Below are 20,589 nucleotides of genomic sequence, written 5' to 3'. Positions count from 1 at the left end.
GCGGGGCTCGATCCCAGGACTCTGGGATCATGACCCGAGCCGAAGGCAGACGCTTAACGACTGAGCCACCCAGGTGCCCCTCAACTTTTAAAACTTTTTATTGAAAAGAACAAACAGAGGGCGCCTGGGTGGCTCAGTTGGTTAAGCGACTGCCTTCGGCTCAGGTCATGATCCTGGAGTCCCTGGATCGAGTCCCGCATCGGGCTCCCTGCTCGGCAGGGAGTCTGCTTCTCCCTCTGACCCTCACCCCTCTCATGCTCTCTCATTCTCTCTCTCTCAAATAAATAAATAAAATCTTAAAAAAAGAAAAGAACAAACAGAAAAGTACATGACTCATGAAGTGTACAGCTCAATGAATTTTCACGAAGTGATCATATCCTTGTCATGAGCGCTCAGATCAAGAAACACAGAGCTGGGCTGACTACGTTTTAAGGACAGAGCCGATAGGATTTACTGTGGGGGTGGATGTGGAGAGCAAGAGAAAATGAGGCACCAAAGAGGACCCCAGGTTTTGACTTGAGCAAAGGCAAGAATGGAAGCCCCCTTGCCTGAGGTGGGGAAGGCTGAGGGAGGAGGGTGGAAGGGGACCCCAGAGTTGAGTATTGGATACTTCGAGTGGAGATGCTTACTAATACCCAATAATGTCAAGCAGGAAGTTGAATACATCGGATCTGGGGTTCAGGGGAACGTTCTGGGCTGGAAATAATCTTACAGGGTGCTGCTGCCCCGACTTGGATCCACAAAATTGTTGCAGGCCACAAGGGCTGTGCCGCTTTGAGGAGCTGTGACACAGAATGAATGAACCAGCAGGCGGGCTCAGGGTCAGAGTGGATGCCGACCTTTGATTTCCTCCACCAGCCCAGCTCTGCCTGCTGCCCCTGCTGCTGTCACCCCTCAGTCTGGGGGCCCCCATCTCCCCAGCTGAGCCCATTAGTCAAGCCTACAGCCTGGCCCTCTACATGCAGAAGAATACATCAACGCTGCTGCAGACTTATGTGAGTGACACTGGGCACAAGCAGGGGACGAGGGCAGCGGGACACTGCCCTCCTGGCCCAGCCCTGGGTAGCGGAAGCAGAGCAAGGCCAGGAGAAGGTTCCCTCCGTGAGTCTGAGGGTTCCGGGGCTCTGTCAACTAGAGACTCGCTCGGACAGTGTCACTGATAGCTGGTGACCCAGGGCTAGTCGTTCCTTCTCTCTCTCTCCGTCTCAGCTCCCTCATCTGCAAAATGGAATTGTGATCCTGCTTTTGCTCACCTTGCAGGACTCTTAAAATATTCAAAGGCAGCACAAACAAAGAAAGACTTTACAGGGTCGTGATTATTTCCACAACCACCTCGTGCTGGGTGCTCACGTGAGCCCTATGCTGTGCTGGGCACTCATCCCCATTATCTCGCGGACTCCTCAAACAGTTCTGAGGGACGGAATTATAATCAGATAAGGAAACTGAGTCTCAGAGAGGGTGAATAATTTGCTCAAGGTCACACAGCTAAATCACTGGCAGTGCCAGGATCTTAAGCCAGGTCTGTGGCATCAGACGCCTCCCCCACCCCCCACACTGTCTAGAAGCTCAAACTAGCAGTCTCCTGGCTGAATCTGACCCACAGATGTTTTCTGTTCGGGCCATGAAATACTTGTTCAAATTTTGAACGTGGCTGCCTGTCTCAAACAGGCACAGGGGCCCTCCTAGCCCCTCACCCCATCTTAGTTCTGCCTTCTTCCCCAAGTTACACGATCCGCCTGGCCCCTAGCCAGGGTTTGTGACTCCTCTTACTGTACTATATTCCAGGCCCATGTGAAGTTACTAAATCTAGTTTCTAGTCCCATAGCTGCCACCATTCCCTGGGTAGCTTTGGGCACCCTAAGCCTCAGTTTCTTCACCTGTGAACTAGGGATGTAGGGCTAGGAGGTCTATCAATTTGGGGATTTATCAGTGTGCACCAAGATTCTGTGGGTCTAGGTTTGTGGAGGCGAGAACTGTAATGGAGAAGGCACTCAACTAAATTTAATAATGTTAACAATTATTTATTAATGATTCTAATAAAATAAGCACAAACAACTAAATGCTATGAATAAGAAAGAACCATATAGACTCTAACTACATTGTCAATTATTTAGACTGAAAATAGTATAATAAATAATATAATCACAGTGTCATGATATTAAGATATTATAAACAGTGGCTTATTATGCCCTTATTGTACGCCAGGAGCTGTGCTAAGTGCTTTCTATATATTACTTATCATTTGCACGAGAATACTGACGACTGGCAATTACTGAAGCTGCGATTCAAAGTTGTACAACTTGTACATGAAACTGCGAGGCTCTGTGCTAGGAGATGCCCACCAACTTCCCCTGGGAAGATGTCAGATGTGAAGTTGGGGGAGCCCCAGGGGACCACTTTAGTCCCCGCACTCCCGTCTGTCTCTGTCTCTCATGCAGCTCCAGTACCAGGGCAGCCCCTTCAGTGACCCCGGCTTCTCAGCCCCTGAGCTTCAGCTCAGCAGCCTGCCTCCTGCCGTCGTCTCCTTCAAGACCTGGCATGCCCTGGATGATGGGGAGCGGCTGGGCCATGCCCAGGGGGCCTTCCTGGCCTTGACCCAGCACCTCCAGCTCGTGGGGGACGACCAGAGAGACCTGAACCCTGGCAGTCCTATGCTGCTGGCCCAGCTCGGGGCTGCAAGACTCAGGGCCCAAGGCCTGCTGGGCAACATGGCTGCAATCATGACTGCTCTGGGCCTGCCCATCCCCCCAGAGGAGGACACTCTCGGCGTTGTCCCCTTCGGAGCCTCAGCCTTTGAGAGGAAATGTCGAGGCTATGTAGTGACCCGGGAATATGGCCACTGGACAGACCGAGCTGTGAGGGACTTGGCTCTGCTCAAGGCCAAATATCCCGGATAGAGGAGGCCGGACATCCTGTCAGAGGCTGCAACACTTCTTTCCCAATGGACTCTTTTCTCCCTTGCTTCTTGGCTAGAAAGGAGACACGTCTTGTCTAGCCGACAGGGCGTGTATATTTGGGAATATTTCCTAGGAACCAGGCCCCAAGTCCCTGTTGCCTGGGCCTTTCCTGCCTAGGTCCTATGGCCTCCCTTCCAGATCTGGGTGGGACTCTACAGGTATCATTTCGTGGAGTCTCACTCAAGCCAGTGGTCCTGGCTGCCCACATCCTGGGTGGAAAGAAGTGCCTTTTTGAAGAGGCTTTACTTCCCACTCTGCAGGGAGAGGACAGCCTGTCTCTATCCTGGGCTCTCCCTGAGACCTTCCTCTTCCTGTAAGTTTGGGGAGGTCGAGGGGCTGCCTTCTTGTCTCTACCTCACTTCCTGTGGGAAGCTATGGGCTTTCTGAGCAGAGAGGCCTCCCTTCTTGCTGGAGTTCATTGCCTCCCCTAGTCTACCTCCCTGACTAGGGCCACTGTTCCAACTCTCCATCTTGAGGGACTTCACTTCCCGATCAATGGAAGTCCAGTTGAAAAAAGTAAGGAAGACTCCTGTAGATGTTTCCAGCTCGGGGCACATCCACTTCCTGTTCTAGAGTGACTGATGTTATCCCTGGCCTGGGGGCATTTGTGACTCTCCTATTTATACTGTGGCCTTTGGGTCTGTCTGGGGGACCAGGCTGTGCCCCAAAGATTCTATTCTCCTCAAAGGTGTCTCCCCATTTTCAACAACTATATATACCGGTAACTCTAGTGTTCTTTTCATTTGTAAACATTTTATTTACAAAAAATTAATTTATTCTCAGAAATAAACTCTTTTAAGGTGTTGTTGATCTTTTCTCTCCATAGACCTGGCTTGGGGGGAGGGGAGGTGCAGGGACAGAGCAGAGGAGGTGAAGGAGGGGAAGGACATCCAAGGCAGAAGCAAGCAGGGCCCACCCAAAGGGCCGGGATGGGGGAGGGAGAGCGCAGCAGGGGGAGTGACGCTGTGGGAAGGTGGCTGCAATCTGTCTGCAGTAGCCCTCCCACCCGGGCTAGCAGGCACCTCCCTGGCCAGGGAAGGCCAGAGTTGATGAGGTGTCCCCTCCTTGAGATGAGGCTGAGAGGTACACATGCTCACCTGGGGCCAAGGAGAGCCAAGAGATGGAGAAAGGGGGAGACAAAGAGGCCCCCCAGAGATGGGTGAAGGGGGAGACCGAAGAGAGACGGAGGCAGGCCCAAGCGGTGGAGAAGAAGCGGGGCAAAGCAAGAAAGGATGGACACGGGAAGTCACGGACACACGGAGGTCCGACAGGGAGGCACGGAGAGCATACAAAGCAGAGAGACGACAGAGGCAGGAGAGAGACGGAGACGGTCGGAGCTCCCGAGGCACCGACTGAGAGACGAAGACGGACGCCGAGCGAGCTGCAGCCCCGCGCCCCGCGCTCAGGCCGGGCCCCCGGGCACCAGCTGGCCCAGGTCGCCCTCGGTTCGGCTCACCCACTCGCGGTAGAGGCCGCACACGCGGAGCCCCAGCACCTTGGCAGGGAAGACGCCCGCGGCGGCGGCGGCGGCAGAAGCGGCGGCGGCGGGCTCGGCCGGGGGCCCGCGGGTCTCGGCGCCCAGCGCGGCCAGCACGGCCTCCACCGCGGCGCCCAGGGCCCGGGCCTGGCGCGCCGCGTCCTCCAGGCGCCGCAGCAGGCGCGGCGCGCGCGGGTTCAGCTCGGCCTGGTGGCGCCGCACCACGTCGAGCAGCGGCGGCAGCGCGCTGAGCGCCGCCGCGTCCAGCCGCAGCCGCTCGGGGGCGGGCAGGCCCGCGTGGCCCGCTGCCGGGGCGCTCAGGCCGGCCACCGGCAGCCGCGGGGGCGAGAAGCCCGGCAGCCCGAAGGGGTCTCCCTGGTGCTGCACCTGCGGAGACACGGCAGTCAGGGGCGGGGGTGGGGTGGGGCGCGAAAGGGGGGCCCGCGAGGCGCGACGGAACTCCTCCACTCCCCGCTCCTCCTCCGCTCTCTAGGGCCTCAGTTTACCCCCTCGCAAATGACGCATTCCTCCCAACACAGCTGTTGCGCTGGAGATACTACAACACACACGCGCGCGCACACACACACACACACACACACACACATACACACGCAAAGCGGGCTTTACACCAGCGCCTGTTTCCTCGTCTCTCAAACGCAGACAACAGTATCAACTTCGTAAGAGTAGTTATGAGCATGTTAAAATGGTTCAGGCAAATCCTGGCCCACGGAAGGGGCACAATAAATCTCAGCGATTTTAGTAATGCTATCCTACAGAGCGGGGTGCCGATCCAGTCTCCATCACTTGCTAGCTGTGCAGTTTCATGCAAAACCATTTCCCTTCTCTAAGTCTCAGTCTTCTCATCTGTAAAATGGGGGATCGGCTCCCCAGCCTGAGAATCACACAGATACTGCAGAAACCTGGTCTGTTTCACTCTCTCCCCCCATCCTCCACCACCTCTGCACCCGTCTGGCACACAGCAGGGGCTCAATGAATAACTGTTATATGAACGAAGAAATTAAAGGAGATTTGTAATTTGTAAAAATGCTACAACAATACCATTTATCCTTTGCTAACATCTTGTCTCTGGTTCAGGCACTGTTTGCTGCTTTAAACACATTATTCCTAATCTTTCCAAATGGGTATGATGATTATGATGATGATTTTTACAAATGAGGATATGGAGGCTGACGAGGTAAACTGACTTGCCCTAGGTCATTCACCTAGGAAAGGACAGAGCTGGATTTTGAAACCCAAGTTCATAGCACTACAAAGCTAGTTCTTTCTATTACCCCACTTGCATAATTGTTACATCATTATTTTTTCATATTACCATTAGTGCCCAAGGTCACAGCAAGTTAGCAGGCCTATACCCTCCTTCCATTACACTAGAGTAACTGATGGAAATATCCTCTTTCCTTGGGCAGGGCCCTATGCCCAACCAAAGATATTAGCAGATTCCCCTCCTCTGTTAAAGTCCCCTCTTGGGCTGGAATTTTTGCCCCAGATTGAAACCCTTTTCGGTCTCTCTGCATAGCATAGGTAGAAGAGTTCACAACTCATCTCGTCAAACTGTCTCCTTTTATAGCTGGGGAGACCAAGGCCCTTGGAGGTGAGGTGTCAAGACCACAGAGAGCCTGGAACCTAGGTTTCCTGACTCCCAGATCAGAATTCTTTTCACTCTCTCAGCCTCTGTCTTTTTTTTTTTTTTTAAGATTTTATTTATTTATTTGACAGAGAGAGAGAGACAGAGAGGGAACACAAACAGGGGGAGCGGGAGAGGGAGAAGCAGGCTCCCCGCTGAGCAGGGAGCCAGATGCGGGGCTCGACCAGGACCCTGGGATCAAGACCCGAGCCGAAGGCAGACGCTTAACGACTGAGCCACCCAGGCGCCCCTCAGCCTCTGTCTTAATGCACTGTGGGGGGAACCTCCAAGCTGAGGCAGACAGAGGGGCATTTGGAGCACAGGGAGAGTCCTCCGGTTTGCTCCAATTTCTGTATCTGGGAAATGAGGTCGGAAAAATGGGTGGTCAGGAACCTCTGTGATCTGTACTTGCCCGTTCCTCAGGCCTCTGGCACCCCCACCCCCATTCCCACTCACATATTCCTGGAGCAGCTGCTCAGCATATTTGGTGAGGAGGCGGGCAAGGCTGTGTGTCTGACGGATCTTGGCCTCCAAGTGGGGAAGGGGTGAGACTGAGGAGTCAGCCTGTGGATCTTCTGGTGGGAAAAAGGGGGAGGAATGAGGGCAGCCCAGACCGCTGCTCCTTGACTACTTCTTCCAGGCTGGCTCTTCCTTCCTGAATCCACAGTTCTGCTCTGAATTCTCTAACTTTTAAGCCAGGCAGCCTCTGTCCCATTCCAACTGATGGTAAACGAGGCACCGGACATTTGCCAAACAGTTGTCCCACCTGAAATGTATTCCCTGACCCCAAATCACTATTTAATCCTATTAAAGCCAAATTCAAATATTGCCTCCTCAGTGTGGCGTCCGGATTCTCCTCTTCCTTAAATTAACCTTTTCCTTTTACTTAAGGCCATTTGTTCATACTCCCAAGGTTGTTTTTTCAACAGCTCTTTTATCTGTGTGAACCGGCCTTAGCCTGGGAACCCTTTGAGGGAAGATTTCATATAACCCCGTACATCACTGATTGTTGGTGAAATTTAACATCACTGAAGCACAGAACTTCAAAACGAAATGCTCCTTTAAACCCATTCTACAGATTGGGAAACTGATGGACAGTCTGTGCAAGACGCTGGACTGGACACCTGCAGCATCAATGACTAACCTTTCCTAGCGCAAGCTAGGGGGTGGAGCCCCGGAAGGACGACTACATTTCCCGAGATGCCAGCGCACGTGCCAAGGCATGCTGGGGAATGTAGTCCCGGCGCGGCAACTCCCGCCCCGCCCCCCCTTCCCCGCGCCAGAGTTTCCCACCGCTTGTCTCTATCCTTAACAGCCTCGACTTTCGTCTCCTGTTGTCACTCATTAGCTCCTGAGGCCCAAAGACTTCCTTCCCTAACTCTATCCCTCCCTCTGGTCCCCAGTTCTGATTCTTTGTCAATACTCAGAGGATTCAGGCGTCCAGCCCCAGCTGCGACCCCAGTCCTCTCTCCCAGGGTGTACTTGAACCTGTGATCTAAACCCTGAGCCCAGGTCCCTGAAGTCACAGCCCAGGCCTCCGCTAAACTCTGGCGCTTGTCCCTTCCCACAGCTCACCCACAGCTCACCCGCTCGTTACCTGACACCCGGGCCCTGCTCTCCCCAGCTCAGGCCGCTCCCTTCCCGGACCCGGGGGTGGTGGGGACCCAGACCCCAGCTTCCAGCCCTTCTGACCCCTGCTCCCCTCAGGCATTCGACAGCCAGCCCTTCAGCCCCTTACCCAGACTTCCCTCCCTCCGGCTCATGCTGGCCCCTGGCTGATCCTGGTTGCCTACACGCCCCCCTTCCGAGGGGGGGGAAGAGGGGGAAAGGGCCAGGGGCGTGGCCCGGGCGCAGCCAATCAGGGCTCAGACCCCAAACAATTCCCCCCCCAACCCTCGCCGCCCGCCCCAGGCTGGATTCCTTGGCTCTGAGCTCAGCTCCTTACTTGCGCGGCCCAGTCAGGAAAGGGGCCTGAGGGGGGTTGGCAGGTTGTCTGCGTGGTGGGCTCAAAACCTTGAGGTTAGGTGTGCCGGGGCCTGGGAAGCAGCCCTGGTACCGCCGGGAGGAGGAGGCTCAGGCGAGGGCTTGGTGAGCGAGCTTCTTTTCGGATAAAGCTGGGAGTGGGGCGCGGTGGATAAGAGAGGGTGGAGCGGGCAAGACAGGAATGTGCTGGTCCTCCCTCCTGTCTGGGGGGGAAGGGGGAAGCTGGGTGCGAGAGAGGCCTCTCTGAGGGCCCTCAGGCTTGGGCCACACCTGCCCAGACAAATACCTCCTGGCCTATCTTAGATACTTTCTGCTTGCCCTCTCTCGGCACACCTACTAGACGGGGGGTAGATAACAGCCGCTCACTTCACCTTACCAGGCCCAGTACGAGAACCCCTCTGATCTACTGCATGTAGACCTTCATTCTCACCTGGGAACAAGCTTCAGAGTCAGGTACAGGGGGGTCATACCGACATGTCAACCCCACTGACCTGGTGCAGATAAACGATGAAAGGTCTGCACGCACTTAATACGCGTAAGTGATTCCCAAGCACCTACTTGTCCTGGGTTCTGGGACCCAGAGACCATCCATACTTGGGTCTCTGGCCCCCTGAGGAGCTCACAGTCTGATGGAGGCGACCATAACCAACAACAGGTAATGGGGTTTGTGAGTGAAGGGACTGGGAAGGAGGCCTGTGTTCCTTCCATGAGGATATTACCATGAGCAGACAACTGCCAGAATAAAGGAAGGTATTAACTGACAGAGAGCATAGGAGATGCCGTTGAAGTCAGACTGTTGTTGGTAGGGGCCACAATCACACACTTACTAACGGTGAATATGTATTGGGCATTTACTATGTGCAAGGCATTGTTCCAGGAGTTACATATTAACTTACTTTCATGTTATAGTTGAGGGAATAGAGATAAGTGAGTTGTCCAAGGTCACTGGACAAGAAGAGCTGGGATTTTCCCAGGGGCAGTTTGGCTCCAGAAATTTGGTCATAATCCCCCTCCGATACCTTAACCCCTCTGGACATAATCACACCAAAACACACAGGGACAAGAGCCAAACCCTTGAAACACACACACATAGTAACACATGTCATATCTGCCCGCAAACACAGATTCAAATAAACTCAACCAAAACACACTCATTTTACGTAGACTTTTAATTGAAGTATAATATACATAGGGAAAAGTGTGCAATTTGATGACTATTCAAAGTAAATATACAGGGGGCCGGGGGACCAGCACCAGATCACCAGATTAAGAAACTGAACAGGAGCAGTTCAGGGGCTCCCTTGTAGCCTCTCCCAAGGGTGACCACTATCCTGACTTCTCACACCACAAATTAGTTTTGTCTCTTTTGAACTTCATATAACAGGAATCACACAGTGTGTAGTTGTATCTGATTTCTTTCATGAGACATGTCCCTGTTGTGGGCTGTAGCAGGACATCACTCTGCTCTGTGCACTGTATGAACAGGCTACAGTTCAGTTCCACTCTGCTCTTGATGGGCTGTTTCCAATTTGAGGCCGCTATGGACAGTGCTATGAACATTCCAGTACACATCTCTTGGTGCTCATACCCACGCATTTCTGTTGGCTGTTAATGACCTAGGAGTAGCATTGCTGGGTCGTGTGAGTTCAGCTTCTCTAGAAAACTGCCAGTTTTCCAAAGCGTCTCTACCCATTTCCACTCCTCCAGAAACATGAGAGGTCTAGTTACTCTACTTCTTTGTCTACACTTGATATGGTCTGTCCTTCTCATTTTAGCCATTCTGGTGGGTGGAGACTTACTCATATTTGCGGCGTCTGGCCCGTCATGGGCACTCAGTGAATAGACCGCTGAATGAATGGCTGGAGGAAGACCTGGACAGTGCGGGAGTGACAGCCACGGGAGGCTGGACACACACCCTGCACACAGCATTCGGGGCCGCCCCCCGCCCCCGCGCAGAGGACGCGGGCCGGGACAGTGACCCTCTCGCGCCCCCCTCCCCCTCCCCGTGCCCACGTGGTCTGAACGCACCTCCTCAGCCCAGCCGCGCGAGTCCTGGCGCCAAGCTGTCCCCAACCCTCCCTCTCGGCGGCGGGTAGGGGGCGCTGCGCGTCGGGGCGCCCCGAGGGGGCGGGCCCGGTCGGGGCGGGGCTGGCCGGCTTCCAGGCAAGGGCTCTGGCCGCCCGCGCCGCCGGGCCGCTCCGGGGACGGGCCGGGGCGGGGCGCGGCAGCAGGAAACGGGGCGGGGACTCGCGGAGGCGTTGGGGAGCGAGGGAGGGCGCGGCCAACTCCCGGAGGGACGGCAGGCCGAGACAGCGGCGCCCGGCTCTGGCGCCGAGCCTGAGCCCGCCGGACGGGAGGCGGCCCAGCCGCGGGCTCGGCCTCGGCCCCAGTCCCGCCAGCATGGCCGGCCGGACCGTGCGGGCCGAGACCCGGAGCCGGGCCAAGGATGACATCAAGAAGGTGATGGCGACCATCGAGAAGGTCCGGAGATGGTGAGCGCTGCCCGGGGGGCCAGGGATGGGACCTGGCGGGACCACTCTCTCCCAAATGCGTCTACCTTCCCTTCGCCAGCCGTGGCCCCCAGGTGTTAGGTGTGCCCCCCAGCTGCGCCCTGGAGCTGCAGGGCTCTGTCCCCGTTCTGGTTACACCCTAGGGTCTACAAAGCGTGTTCCCAAGCCGTACGCTCATTTATGCCCCGCCCCCTAGAGCTTTGACACTCCTCCTTCAAGTATGCCCAGGATCTTCTTCGCTATGGTTCCCTGCCGGGCCCTCAGCCTTGCTCCCTTGTATACCCCAGGGGTCTGCAGAGCCATGGCCCCAAGCCGTAGTCTCTCCCCAGAGGCACCCCTGTGTATGGCCTGGGGTCTGCAGGACTCTCTTTCTCCTTCTAACTATATGCCCCATTAGCAAAACCGCACCACCCCCACTTCGACAGGTCTCCCCAGATGTGTTCAGCTCCTGGGGGGTTCTCTCCTCAGAACTCTGACCCAGTCCCCCCCACCCTCCCACAGGGAGAAGCGCTGGGTGACTGTGGGCGACACTTCCCTTCGTATCTTCAAGTGGGTGCCAGTGGTGGACCCCCAGGAGGAGGTGAGCAAACTCTCCCACACCAAGCCTTTCATCTGTGCGACCCCAGGCAAGCCCCTCCCAACGCTGGCCTCCACCTCCAGTCCCACCGTGAAACCTCAAATGCAGCAGCCGAGACAGATGTTAACAATTATTAGCAACTCCACCCCCTTCTCCCTTTTTCTTGCTTCAGACCCCAGAGTTCAAGACCTAACCCAATGGTGTGGTGCCAGCCTCTGTCACCTCATGCAGGGCCTTTTGCTTCTCTGTGCCTCAGTTTCCTTATTTGTACAGTGGGGGCTTTGCAAGCACTAACTGGAAAACTGTCACTGACCCTTACCCCTCTAACCCCCAGGAGCGACGGAGGGCAGGTGGCGGGGCAGAGAGATCCCGAGGTCGGGAGCGACGGGGCAGGGGCGCCAGTCCCCGAGGGGGTGGCCCTCTCATCCTGCTGGATCTCAATGGTATGTAGGGATCCTGGGATTTCGGGGGGCGGTGTGGGCTGGGGGATTGAAGGAGGGGATTGAGACCTTCAGGCCCAAACCTCTTGGCTTTTGCTCCCACAGATGAGAACAGTAACCAGAGTTTCCATTCGGAAGGCTCTCTGCAAAAGGGCACCGAGCCCAGCCCTGGGGGCACCCCCCAGCCCAGCTGCCCTGTGTCACCTGCTGGACCACCAGAAGGGGTCCCAGAGGATGCTCAGCCCCCACGGCTGGGCCAAGAGAGAGGTAGGACTAGGTGACTCCCTGCAGCCCTCTCCTCTGAGTCTTCTGCAAAGTTGAAGCCACCAGCTTACCCCTACCTGCACGTACTCTCCTCCTGTGTTCTTCCCTCCCAGAGGCCTTCCCTGACTCCTGCAGAAAGTCACCGTCCTACCTCCAGTGACTGTCTCATTCGTCCGGCTTCTTTGGGTCTTTAGATAACTCATCACCGTCTGAGATTTTCATGTAAATTTTATTTTTTACTACTCAGATTTCTTCCCCTGCTCCCACCTCATGTCAGCTTCCTGAACCTTGGGCCCACGTTACTCTTGTTCATTACTGAATGCTCAGAACAACATGGGACACATAGAATGTGCTCAATAAATATTTGTTGAGGAGTAAATAATAGTGATATTCCTGAGGGTGATTAATAAGTGAAAATAACAGCTAAGACTTATTGAGCTCTGTGTGCCAGATCTCCTTCTAAGCACTGAACATGTTTTAGCTCATTTAATCCTCACTATAGCCCTGCGAGGGTTATGATCCTTATATGTGGATGAGAAGCTGAAACCCAGAGAATTAAGTCTCCCAAGCTCACATAGCCAGTGCACCAGCATCTTGGGCATAATTCCTCCTCGGCTCCTCTTTGTTCCATGTAGTCAATCCCCTGCCTGGTCAGAACTACCTCCCAAATGTGTCTACCTTCCTGTAAGAGTCATCTCTTACCCCCCCCCTCCCCCGGCTCCAGCCTCCTATAGGTCTCCTCTCCCCCGGTCACCTCGACCAGCTGCCAGAGCAATTTTGTCTAAAGCACAAATTTGGCAGGCTCATGTTTGTGCTTCACAGCCTTCAATGGCTCCCTATGGCCTTTGACTCCTCCACTTGGTACTTTGGGCCCTTTGTGAACTACCCCTGCTGGTCTCGTTGTTCCTTTCCAAGAATACCATGACCTGGGCCTATGGGCTGTGTCCAGATGGTGCCACGCACTGGTGTACCTTTCCTAATATAAAAACAACAGGCCTGGGGGCACCTGGGTGGCTCAGTTGGTTAAGCGCCCGCCTTCGGCTCAGGTCATGATCCTGGAGTCCCGGGATCGAGTCCCGCATCGGGCTCCCTGCTCGGCAGGGAGTCTGCTTCTCCCTCTGACCCTCCTCCCTCTCATGCTCTCTCTCATTCTTTCTCAAATAAATAAATAAAATCTTTAAAAAAAAAACAAAACAAAACAGGCCTTTATTGAGCACTTACTATGGGCCAAACACTGTACTAAGGGCTTTACCTATATCATCTCATTTCATCCTCACCACAGTCTCACGTGGTGATTATTTATCATTATCCCCACTTTACAGATGGGTTAACTGAGGCCCAGGGGAATTAAGTCACATGCCCAAGGTCAGGATTTGAACCCAGGGAGTCCAGTCTCAGAATCTGTATTCACTGAACATACGTTCTGTCTGCCTAAAATGTGCCCCCTTCGTCTCCCTGATCAAATCCTACTCACCTGTCAAGATCCCACTTCCACGCCCTTCCTGTGGCTTCTTCCTGGCTTGCTGCCAGGTTCCCAGTTCCCTCCTCAGTGTCCCCCAGCCTGGGCCTGTGCTGTGGCACAGAGCAGCCGCTCAGGGCATGTCTGTTCACTTGATGTTCCAGATCCTGGGGGCATAACCGTGGGCGGCGCTGATGAACCCCCAATGCTGACCAAGGAGGAGCCTGTTCCAGAATTGCTGGAGGCTGAGGTGAGAGAGGCCAGAAGGCTGGACTCCCGGGTCTCTGAGGCAGTGGGGGCTCTGGGGCAGCTAACGGCTAGGGGGCTGCACTCCTGAGGTCCGGGCAGGAAATGTAGACCTCAGGCACAGCTCAAGTCTCAGAGGCTGGGTTCTTGGGACGGAAAAGGAAAGGGTGTTTTAAGACAAAGTCCCGTGGGCTGGATTGGGGCAGATTTAAGATCATTAAAAGCCTGAAAAGATCGTGGTGCTCCTCCAAGTATTTTGTTTTATTTTAGTCCTAAACTATCAAAATTAGCTTAAGAGAGTCAGTCCCCTTCAACTTCTGACTTTTCCCACAAGGACTACCTTGATGCATTTTCCAGAAATATCAAGTATCACCTTCTTTTCCCAAAACGGTGTTGTTGTTGTTTCTGGTGCCCTACTTAATCTGCTTCCTGGGTCCCCGACCAGACTCCTAGGTCCAGGAGGGGAGTGGAGTGGAGGCATTGGAGAAGGCAGAGGCTAGGAGGCTGCACTCCTGGGTTTGGGTGGAGCTCATGCCTGTCCGCCCTTCCTCTCCAGGCCCCTGAAGCTTACCCCGTCTTTGAGCCAGTGCCACCTGTCCCCGAGGCAGCCCAGGGTGACACAGAGGACTCGGAGGGCGCCCCCCCACTCAAGCGCATCTGCCCAAATGCCCCTGACCCCTGAGAAGCTGGCCTGCCTGTCCTGTCGCCCCGAGGGCCCCTTTGGCTTTTTACAAATAAAGACCCTTTTGTAATTTTGTGTCATGTCATTTCCCCGTCAGGGCTGGGGAGGGTCTTTGGAGACAGTTTTGTCTCATGCTCCATTTCTCAGATGGAGTCACTGAGGCTCTAAGGGGACCTTCCTATAGTCATACCATGAGTCAGACATAGAATGGGAGCTTGAGCCAGGACCCTGCCTCCCCAAACTCCCTCCACCCTGGCCTGTCCCCTTACCTTTGACCCTTCCTGACCCTCAGCCCTCCTCTGGGAATCCCAGGACCCCTCTTCTTCCTGGTCACCCCTCCCCTGGGCCCAGCAGTTACCCAAGCTCTGGGCAGTTGCCCATGATTCCCGTTCATACACAGGAACGCAGAGGCTCGGAGGGACTTTGGGGTCTGACCTAACCCGTTCCTCACCCTCAAGAAGCTACAACATTGTACCCCCTGCCTCTGCTTAGCCATTCCTCCACTGGAACCCCTGCCCACACTTCTGGCTGAGTCTTACTTGTCCTCCCCTCAATCACCACCTCCTCCAGGAAGTCTTCCTTGACCCCTGGCTCAATCAGTTTCCTTTCTTTCGGGCTTCCATCACCTGCTGTATCTCCTCCTCTTTGTCTTGGCATTTATCAGGCTGTTTGGGATGGCTCATTTGTGTGTCTGTCTTGTCCACTAGCTTTTGAGCTCCTGCAGGCCGATCTTGGTCCCCAGCCTTATCTAGCATCACACTGGGCATAGAGCAGTCATAGCAACTGTTCGGTGAATGAATGAGTAAATGAATGTGCTGAGGCTATCCAGGAAGGCTTCTCTGAGGAGGCAGAATGTGAGATAGGAACCTCAGTGTGGTAGATCTGAAGTCAGAAGTCCTGGTTCAAATCCTGGCTCTGTTACTCACTAGGTATGTGGCCCTATGCATGCCATTTCCCCTCTCTGAGCCCTAGTTTGTTCATCTGAGCAATGGGGACAATAACTAGGGCTCATCTGCCCTAGTGGTTTTGGGAACCTTCAAATAATACAAGGTACCTGCACTCTGAGCCTGGCAAAGTGGTAGAGTTAGGTGCATTAGCCCTGTTTTTATTTTTAACAAAGGTTAAAAGGTTCAGAGGGACCAAACTGGAACTTTAAAGAACTATTTTAAAATGTAGGGCTGTTTCCTGGTAGCAGCTAAAGTTGTAATAGTTGAGCCAGGGCCGGCCCGGGGAGACAGATATAGAGTGACGTGGTACATTCATTTCTTCTTGCTGCTACAACAAATTACCACACATGTACTTAGTCACTTAAAGAAACACGAATTCATTATCTTGCGTTCTGGAGACCAGAGGTCCAAAATGAGTCTCACTGGGCTAAAGTCAAGGTATCAGCAGGGCTGGTTCCTCCAAGAGGCTGTAGGGGAATATCTGTTTCCCAGCCTTTCCCAGCTTCTACACACCACCCACATTCCTTGACTTGGGCCCCTCTCCCTCCCTTCCCCACCACTCCCCTCCCCTCCCCGTCTTCAGCATGGCTTCTTCCAATCTCTGTCTTTTCTTCCATCATCACATCTCTGGCTCTGCCTCCCCTGCCTCCCTCTTCTAAAGACCCTGGGACTGCATTGGGCCCACGTGGATGATGCAGGAGACTCTTCTCAAGACCCTTAACATAATCACACCTGCAAAATCTTGTTTGCCATGTAAAATAACATTCACAGGTTCCGGGGATTAGGTCGTGGGCCTCTTCAGAGGGCCATTATTCAGCCTACTACATGTGGTAATAATCTCAGCATTTTCTGGGTGTGGAGGTCCTCTCACTAGTCCCCTCAGCCACCGCAGGAGGTGAGGTGAGTGCTCTGTAAAGTGCAGAGTGCCTTCTATGGGTTAGTAGTACAGTGTGAAAGCCCAGACAACAGGCTCTGGGTTTGAATACCGGCATCTCCATTCGTTCACTTGTGACCTTGAGCCAAGTGACTTAACCTCTCTGGGCCTCAGTTTTCTCATCTGTAAACTGGGGATAATATTAACATCAGCCTGGTGAGAGTGTTGTGAGGATTAGATGAGGAAGTACGTGGGGAGAGAGTGTCCTTGGCTTGAGACATAGTGAGTGCTCAATAAATGGCAGACATTTTCCTATTATTCCGTTTTACAGATGAGGATATGAGGGTGTAGGGATAGAGGCCAGAGACTTGCCTGTTGGTGAGACTGGGGAGGAGAGTCCATTTCTGAGCACACTTGAAAGGCTGAAGTTTGTGTCACCCCCATTCCTGTCCCTCTCTTGGCCCCAGACCCCAGCAGTCTGTCCCCACTCCCAGGCCTGCCCCCTCCGGCTCTGTGATCCACTCTGTGACCTGGTTTAAAATCCACTTCTTCCTTGGCGACCCCCCCCACCACCACCAGTCATCACCTTACCATGCCCTCCCTACCAACCCCCTTCCCACCCCCTCCCAATGTCCACGCTCTCTTTTTGGAAATTCTTCCACCCCTGGCTCTCGAGGTCCTGGCCTCTGGTGCTCCCCCATTCTCTTCTGCTCTGTCACTCTCTCCTCCTCCTGATCCCTTAAATATCTCTTGTCCTGGCCTAGCTCTTCTCTTCATGAACGCTCCTTGCCAGATCCACCTATTCTTGGAATGAATGGCTCCCAAGTCTCTGCATCCAAGTGGTGCACCCTCCCTCTAGACTCAAAGACCCCTGGGATGCCCAGACCCTTGGCCTCCTCCTCCCCCTCCCAACCTGTCCCTCCCATCGCCTGTACCCAGAAATGGCCCCTCAATCCCCCAGTGTTGGCCCAGATTGGAGCATCCGGAAGTCAGAGTCCCATGAGCAAGTCTCTATCCTGAGTAATTCCCCCATCTGCCCCTTTCTTTAGGGCCCTCCTCTTTGCTAGGTGCCTCCTGGTGGGTTTCCCGCTTCACTCTTGCCCACCCCCAGTCCATTCTCCACCCAGCAGCTGGGCAGTCTCAGAAACCCATCAATACTGCCCTGGGCGAAAACCCTGCCGTTGTCCTCCTTCCTGGCAGGATGGAGCTGCCCGCTGCCCCTTCCACCCCACCCCTGCACTGCTCCCCTGAGAACTGCTTATAATCGCACCTCGCTGTTTCTCACCTGTGGGGTTTTGCTCATGCTGTTTGCTCGGCCAGGAGTGCCCCTCTTATCCTCCCTTCATCTGGGGGAATGCATTCTTTTTTTTTTTTTTCCAAGCTTGGCTTCCTGGTGACTTCTGTTGTCATGCCCCCTGCCTCCTCCTCTGCCATTTCACGGAACATCAGATGTTGCCTTGTGATGGTCTATGTTGGCTTCGGTCTTTGGCACCAGACTGCCGCTCAACAAGGGCAGGAGAATTCCTTTACTCGTAGCAACATGTATTTATTGTGCACTTAACTGTTTGCTAGGGACTATTCTAGGCCCCGGGAATAAAGCATAAACAAAATGGAAAAAATCTTTGCTTTCGTGGAGTTTACCTTCAATAAATTATACCATCTGTAGGAAGTTATAAGTACCTGGTTAAAAAAAAAAATAGAGTCAGGGAGATGGGAAAAGAGCAGATTGCAATTTTAAATAGGGAGATCCTCCTACTGAGGAAACACTTGAAGAAAAGCTTGAAGGAGTGAGGAAGAGAGCCATACAGATATCTCGAGGAAGAGCATTCCAGGCCAAGAGAATAGCCAGTGCAAAGGCCCTGAGGGGGAGTGTGCCTGGAAATGAGATCAGTGCGGCAGGCGGGCAGAGGGAGGCAGGGAGAGAGCAGTGGGAAGCGAGGTCAGGTCATGTAGGGCCTCATAGGCATGGCAGGCACATAATATGTCAATCAAACTTTGAGAATAAAAGAGGATGTATTAATAATTATGCCCAGGTAACAGGTGAAACCTGTGATAACCAAAATGTATGGCCATCCTGCGTGGAGGCCATTGTCAGGACTTTTATTCTGGGCGAGATGAGCTATGGAAAGGATCCGAGCAGAGGAGTCACATGATCAGACTTAGGTTTCCCCCCCCCCCACGATATTTTATCATAAAAAGTTTCAGACATGTAGCAAAGTTGGAAGAATTATACAGATGATACCCATATACCCACCACCTAGATTCTATAACATCTTACCGTATCTGTTTATCACATCTCCTAATTCATCCATCCATCTATCAATCTAGCTTATTTTCTTGATACATTTCAAAATAAGTTGCAGACAATGGGGTACTTCCCTCTTAAGTACTTGAGCATGCCTGTCATTAACTAGAGTCCAGTATTTACTTACAGGTTTGTCTTTCTTTTCCCTTGAAACAAAATATCCACATAGTGAAATGCACAGGTATTATTTATATGATTCGATGAGTTCCAACAAATGCACACATCTGCACAATGCAAGCTCTTACCAAATACATCATTATCCCTCCCGAAAAGTTTCCTGTTGCCCCTTCCCTCCCCTCCACCCCCAACTCCCCAGAGGCAATCACTGTTCTGGTTTTGTTTTGAGTAGGTTAATCTGTTCTAGAACTTCATATACATGGAATTATACAGTATGTACTTCTTTGCATCTGCTTTTTTTCACTCAGCATAATATTTTTGAGAGTCATCTGTACTGTTGCTTGGATCAATAGTATGCTCCTTTCTATTGCCAGGTTATAGCCCATAGACTTGGCTTTGACTAGGAACGCTGTGCCAGATGGAGAACAGATAGGTCCAAGTCCTCTCTCCTTGTTTCTAGCTCCTTGCACAAGCCTGTGAAGCCTGGGGATCAGAGCCCTGGATGAGTGTACCCTAGGAAGACAGATAGCTTGTTCCCCAGGACCTTTCTAGAATGTAGTCAGTCCATGACTTCAGTCCCCCAGAAATCTAGGGAGACAGAACTACTTCAGGGGCAGGATGTAGGGTGATCAAGCATCCTGGTTTGCCCAGGACTTTCCCAGTTTTAGCATTTCAAGGCCTGTTCCTGGGAAACCCTGGGAAAACTGGGATGGGTGGTTGCCCTGGCAGGATCCCACCACTGCCCCTAGGGCCCAAGGCCCTTTCTCACCCCAGACTACACTCATACTCCCTTCCTCCTAAGGATTGATTTTCTGTAAACTCTAAACTGATCTGCTTCTTCCCTGCCCGAAAACTTCCCACAGCTCCCCATGGCTTTGCCTGGCAACCCAAAAGATGTACTGACCTATGGCAGTGGGTCTTGAACTTCACTGCACAATGGAACCATCTGAGGAATTCTGAGGCCCGGCTTCTACCCCAGACATTTTAATTGGTTTAGGATGTGACTTGGGCATTAGGAGTTTTAAGAGCTCCACAGGTGAGGCTGATAGGCTGCAGAGTTTGGGAACCACTGGCCTATGGATATGATTTGCTTGCTTATGTTGCCAACATTTAAAATCAAAAGATTTCATATAAAAATCTAGACTCCTAGCTACCTTTTTTTTTTTTTTAAGATTTATGTATTTATTTTAGAGAGAGAGAGAGATGAGCACGTGTGCATGCACGAGACGGGGGAGGGACAGTGGGAGAGGGATCGAGAGAATCCCAGGCAGACTCCCCACTAAGCATGGATCCCAGCACGGCGTTCAGTCTCACAACCCACGAGACCATGACCTGAGCCGAAGCCACCAAACGCTCAACCGACTGAGCCACCCAGGTGCCCCAACTCACAGCTACCTTTGACAAAGTGGAAGGTCTGAGACACTGAGTGCTTCCAAGGATGGAAATCCCAGGGGCTGTGGAGCACTGCCTACTCTTGGAGACAACACATGTGTCCTCTGGTCACCGCAATCTCCACCACTCACTAGTGCTTCCTCTGCTCCCATTTGTCCACGTGCATGGCCTACAGGCCAAGGCCCCAGCTCCGCAGTGTCTTCACACTGCTCCATACACTCCTCTCACTTCCTGCCCTCTGGCCACATGGGCCTCAGGGGGCCCTTTCTACACTGGCTTTTGACCAGGCAGTTTTTCCACCAAACTCCTCATCAAGGCAGACAAGACCTTGCTCAGTTTGGCCACTGCGGCCTCTCTCTCCGCTCTTTCCCAAGGTCATCAAACACACCGAGACTGGCCAGCCTGGTCCCCATCCCCGCGGTTGTTGCTCCCTCTGCCTGGGGAACTCTTCTCTCCCTCTCTTCTTTCTTCCTGGCCAATGCCGACTTCTCTTTCAGGCCTTGGCTTAGATTTCACCTCCTTCAGGAAGCTTCCCTAACCCTCAAAGAACTAGGTCAGGTCACTGGATAGTCACTGTACTTCCTCTTTTGCTTGACATCTCACTTCCCTTGCTAGAATAAGGCTATGATGTTCATCTCTGTCCTCCTAGGGTCTAGGTAAATAGTGTAGTGCCTGGTAAATAGTAGGTGTTCATCAATGACAAATGAATATAAG

The 20,589-nt window shown here is 53.2% G+C and overlaps 2 protein-coding genes across 3 annotated transcripts in view; one reads left to right on the top strand and one right to left on the bottom strand.

Moving 5' to 3' along the window:
• CTF1 (cardiotrophin 1) overlaps nucleotides 1-7,922 on the bottom strand; it is a 19,209-nt gene extending 11,287 nt beyond the window's left edge. The window contains exons 1-3 of one of the 2 annotated variants that reach the window (XM_081819697.1): nucleotides 7,818-7,922; nucleotides 6,536-6,654; nucleotides 4,414-4,821 (exon numbers count right to left, since the gene is read on the bottom strand). In XM_081819697.1, the coding sequence (XP_081675823.1) occupies nucleotides 4,414-4,821; nucleotides 6,536-6,654; nucleotides 7,818-7,842 (552 nt within the window). In that variant the 5' untranslated portion in view covers nucleotides 7,843-7,922. Of the gene's footprint in view, nucleotides 1-2,000; nucleotides 4,822-6,535; nucleotides 6,655-7,817 lie in introns of those variants that run through there. The other variant, XM_081819695.1, reaches the window with a different exon arrangement.
• Nucleotides 7,923-10,317: 2,395 nt separating this feature from the next.
• On the top strand, nucleotides 10,318-14,310 carry BCL7C (BAF chromatin remodeling complex subunit BCL7C). The gene is made up of 6 exons (XM_006737968.2): nucleotides 10,318-10,554; nucleotides 11,074-11,152; nucleotides 11,484-11,592; nucleotides 11,695-11,856; nucleotides 13,477-13,562; nucleotides 14,115-14,310. Exons 1-6 carry the CDS (start codon nucleotides 10,463-10,465, stop codon nucleotides 14,238-14,240), a joined length of 654 nt encoding a protein of 217 aa, XP_006738031.1. The 5' UTR covers nucleotides 10,318-10,462; the 3' UTR covers nucleotides 14,241-14,310.
• The last annotated feature ends 6,279 nt before the right edge of the window (nucleotides 14,311-20,589 follow it).

This window comes from Leptonychotes weddellii, chromosome 5, assembly GCF_054177405.1.
Source record: "Leptonychotes weddellii isolate Sample4059 chromosome 5, ASM5417740v2, whole genome shotgun sequence".
NCBI lineage: Eukaryota > Metazoa > Chordata > Mammalia > Carnivora > Phocidae > Leptonychotes > Leptonychotes weddellii.
The sequence above is the reverse complement of the archived record's forward strand: the minus strand, read 5'-3'. Positions and strand labels throughout refer to the sequence as shown.

Excerpts from the sequence above, each read along its gene's own strand:
- BCL7C (XM_006737968.2), top strand. The coding sequence starts at position 10,463 with ATGGCCGGCCGGACCGTGCGGGCCGAGACCCGGAGCCGGGCCAAGGAT. Across the intron at positions 11,153-11,483 it reads TGGTGGACCCCCAGGAGGAG|GAGCGACGGAGGGCAGGTGG; the intron begins GTGAGCAAACTC and ends TCTAACCCCCAG. Across the intron at positions 11,857-13,476 it reads ACGGCTGGGCCAAGAGAGAG|ATCCTGGGGGCATAACCGTG; the intron begins GTAGGACTAGGT and ends TTGATGTTCCAG.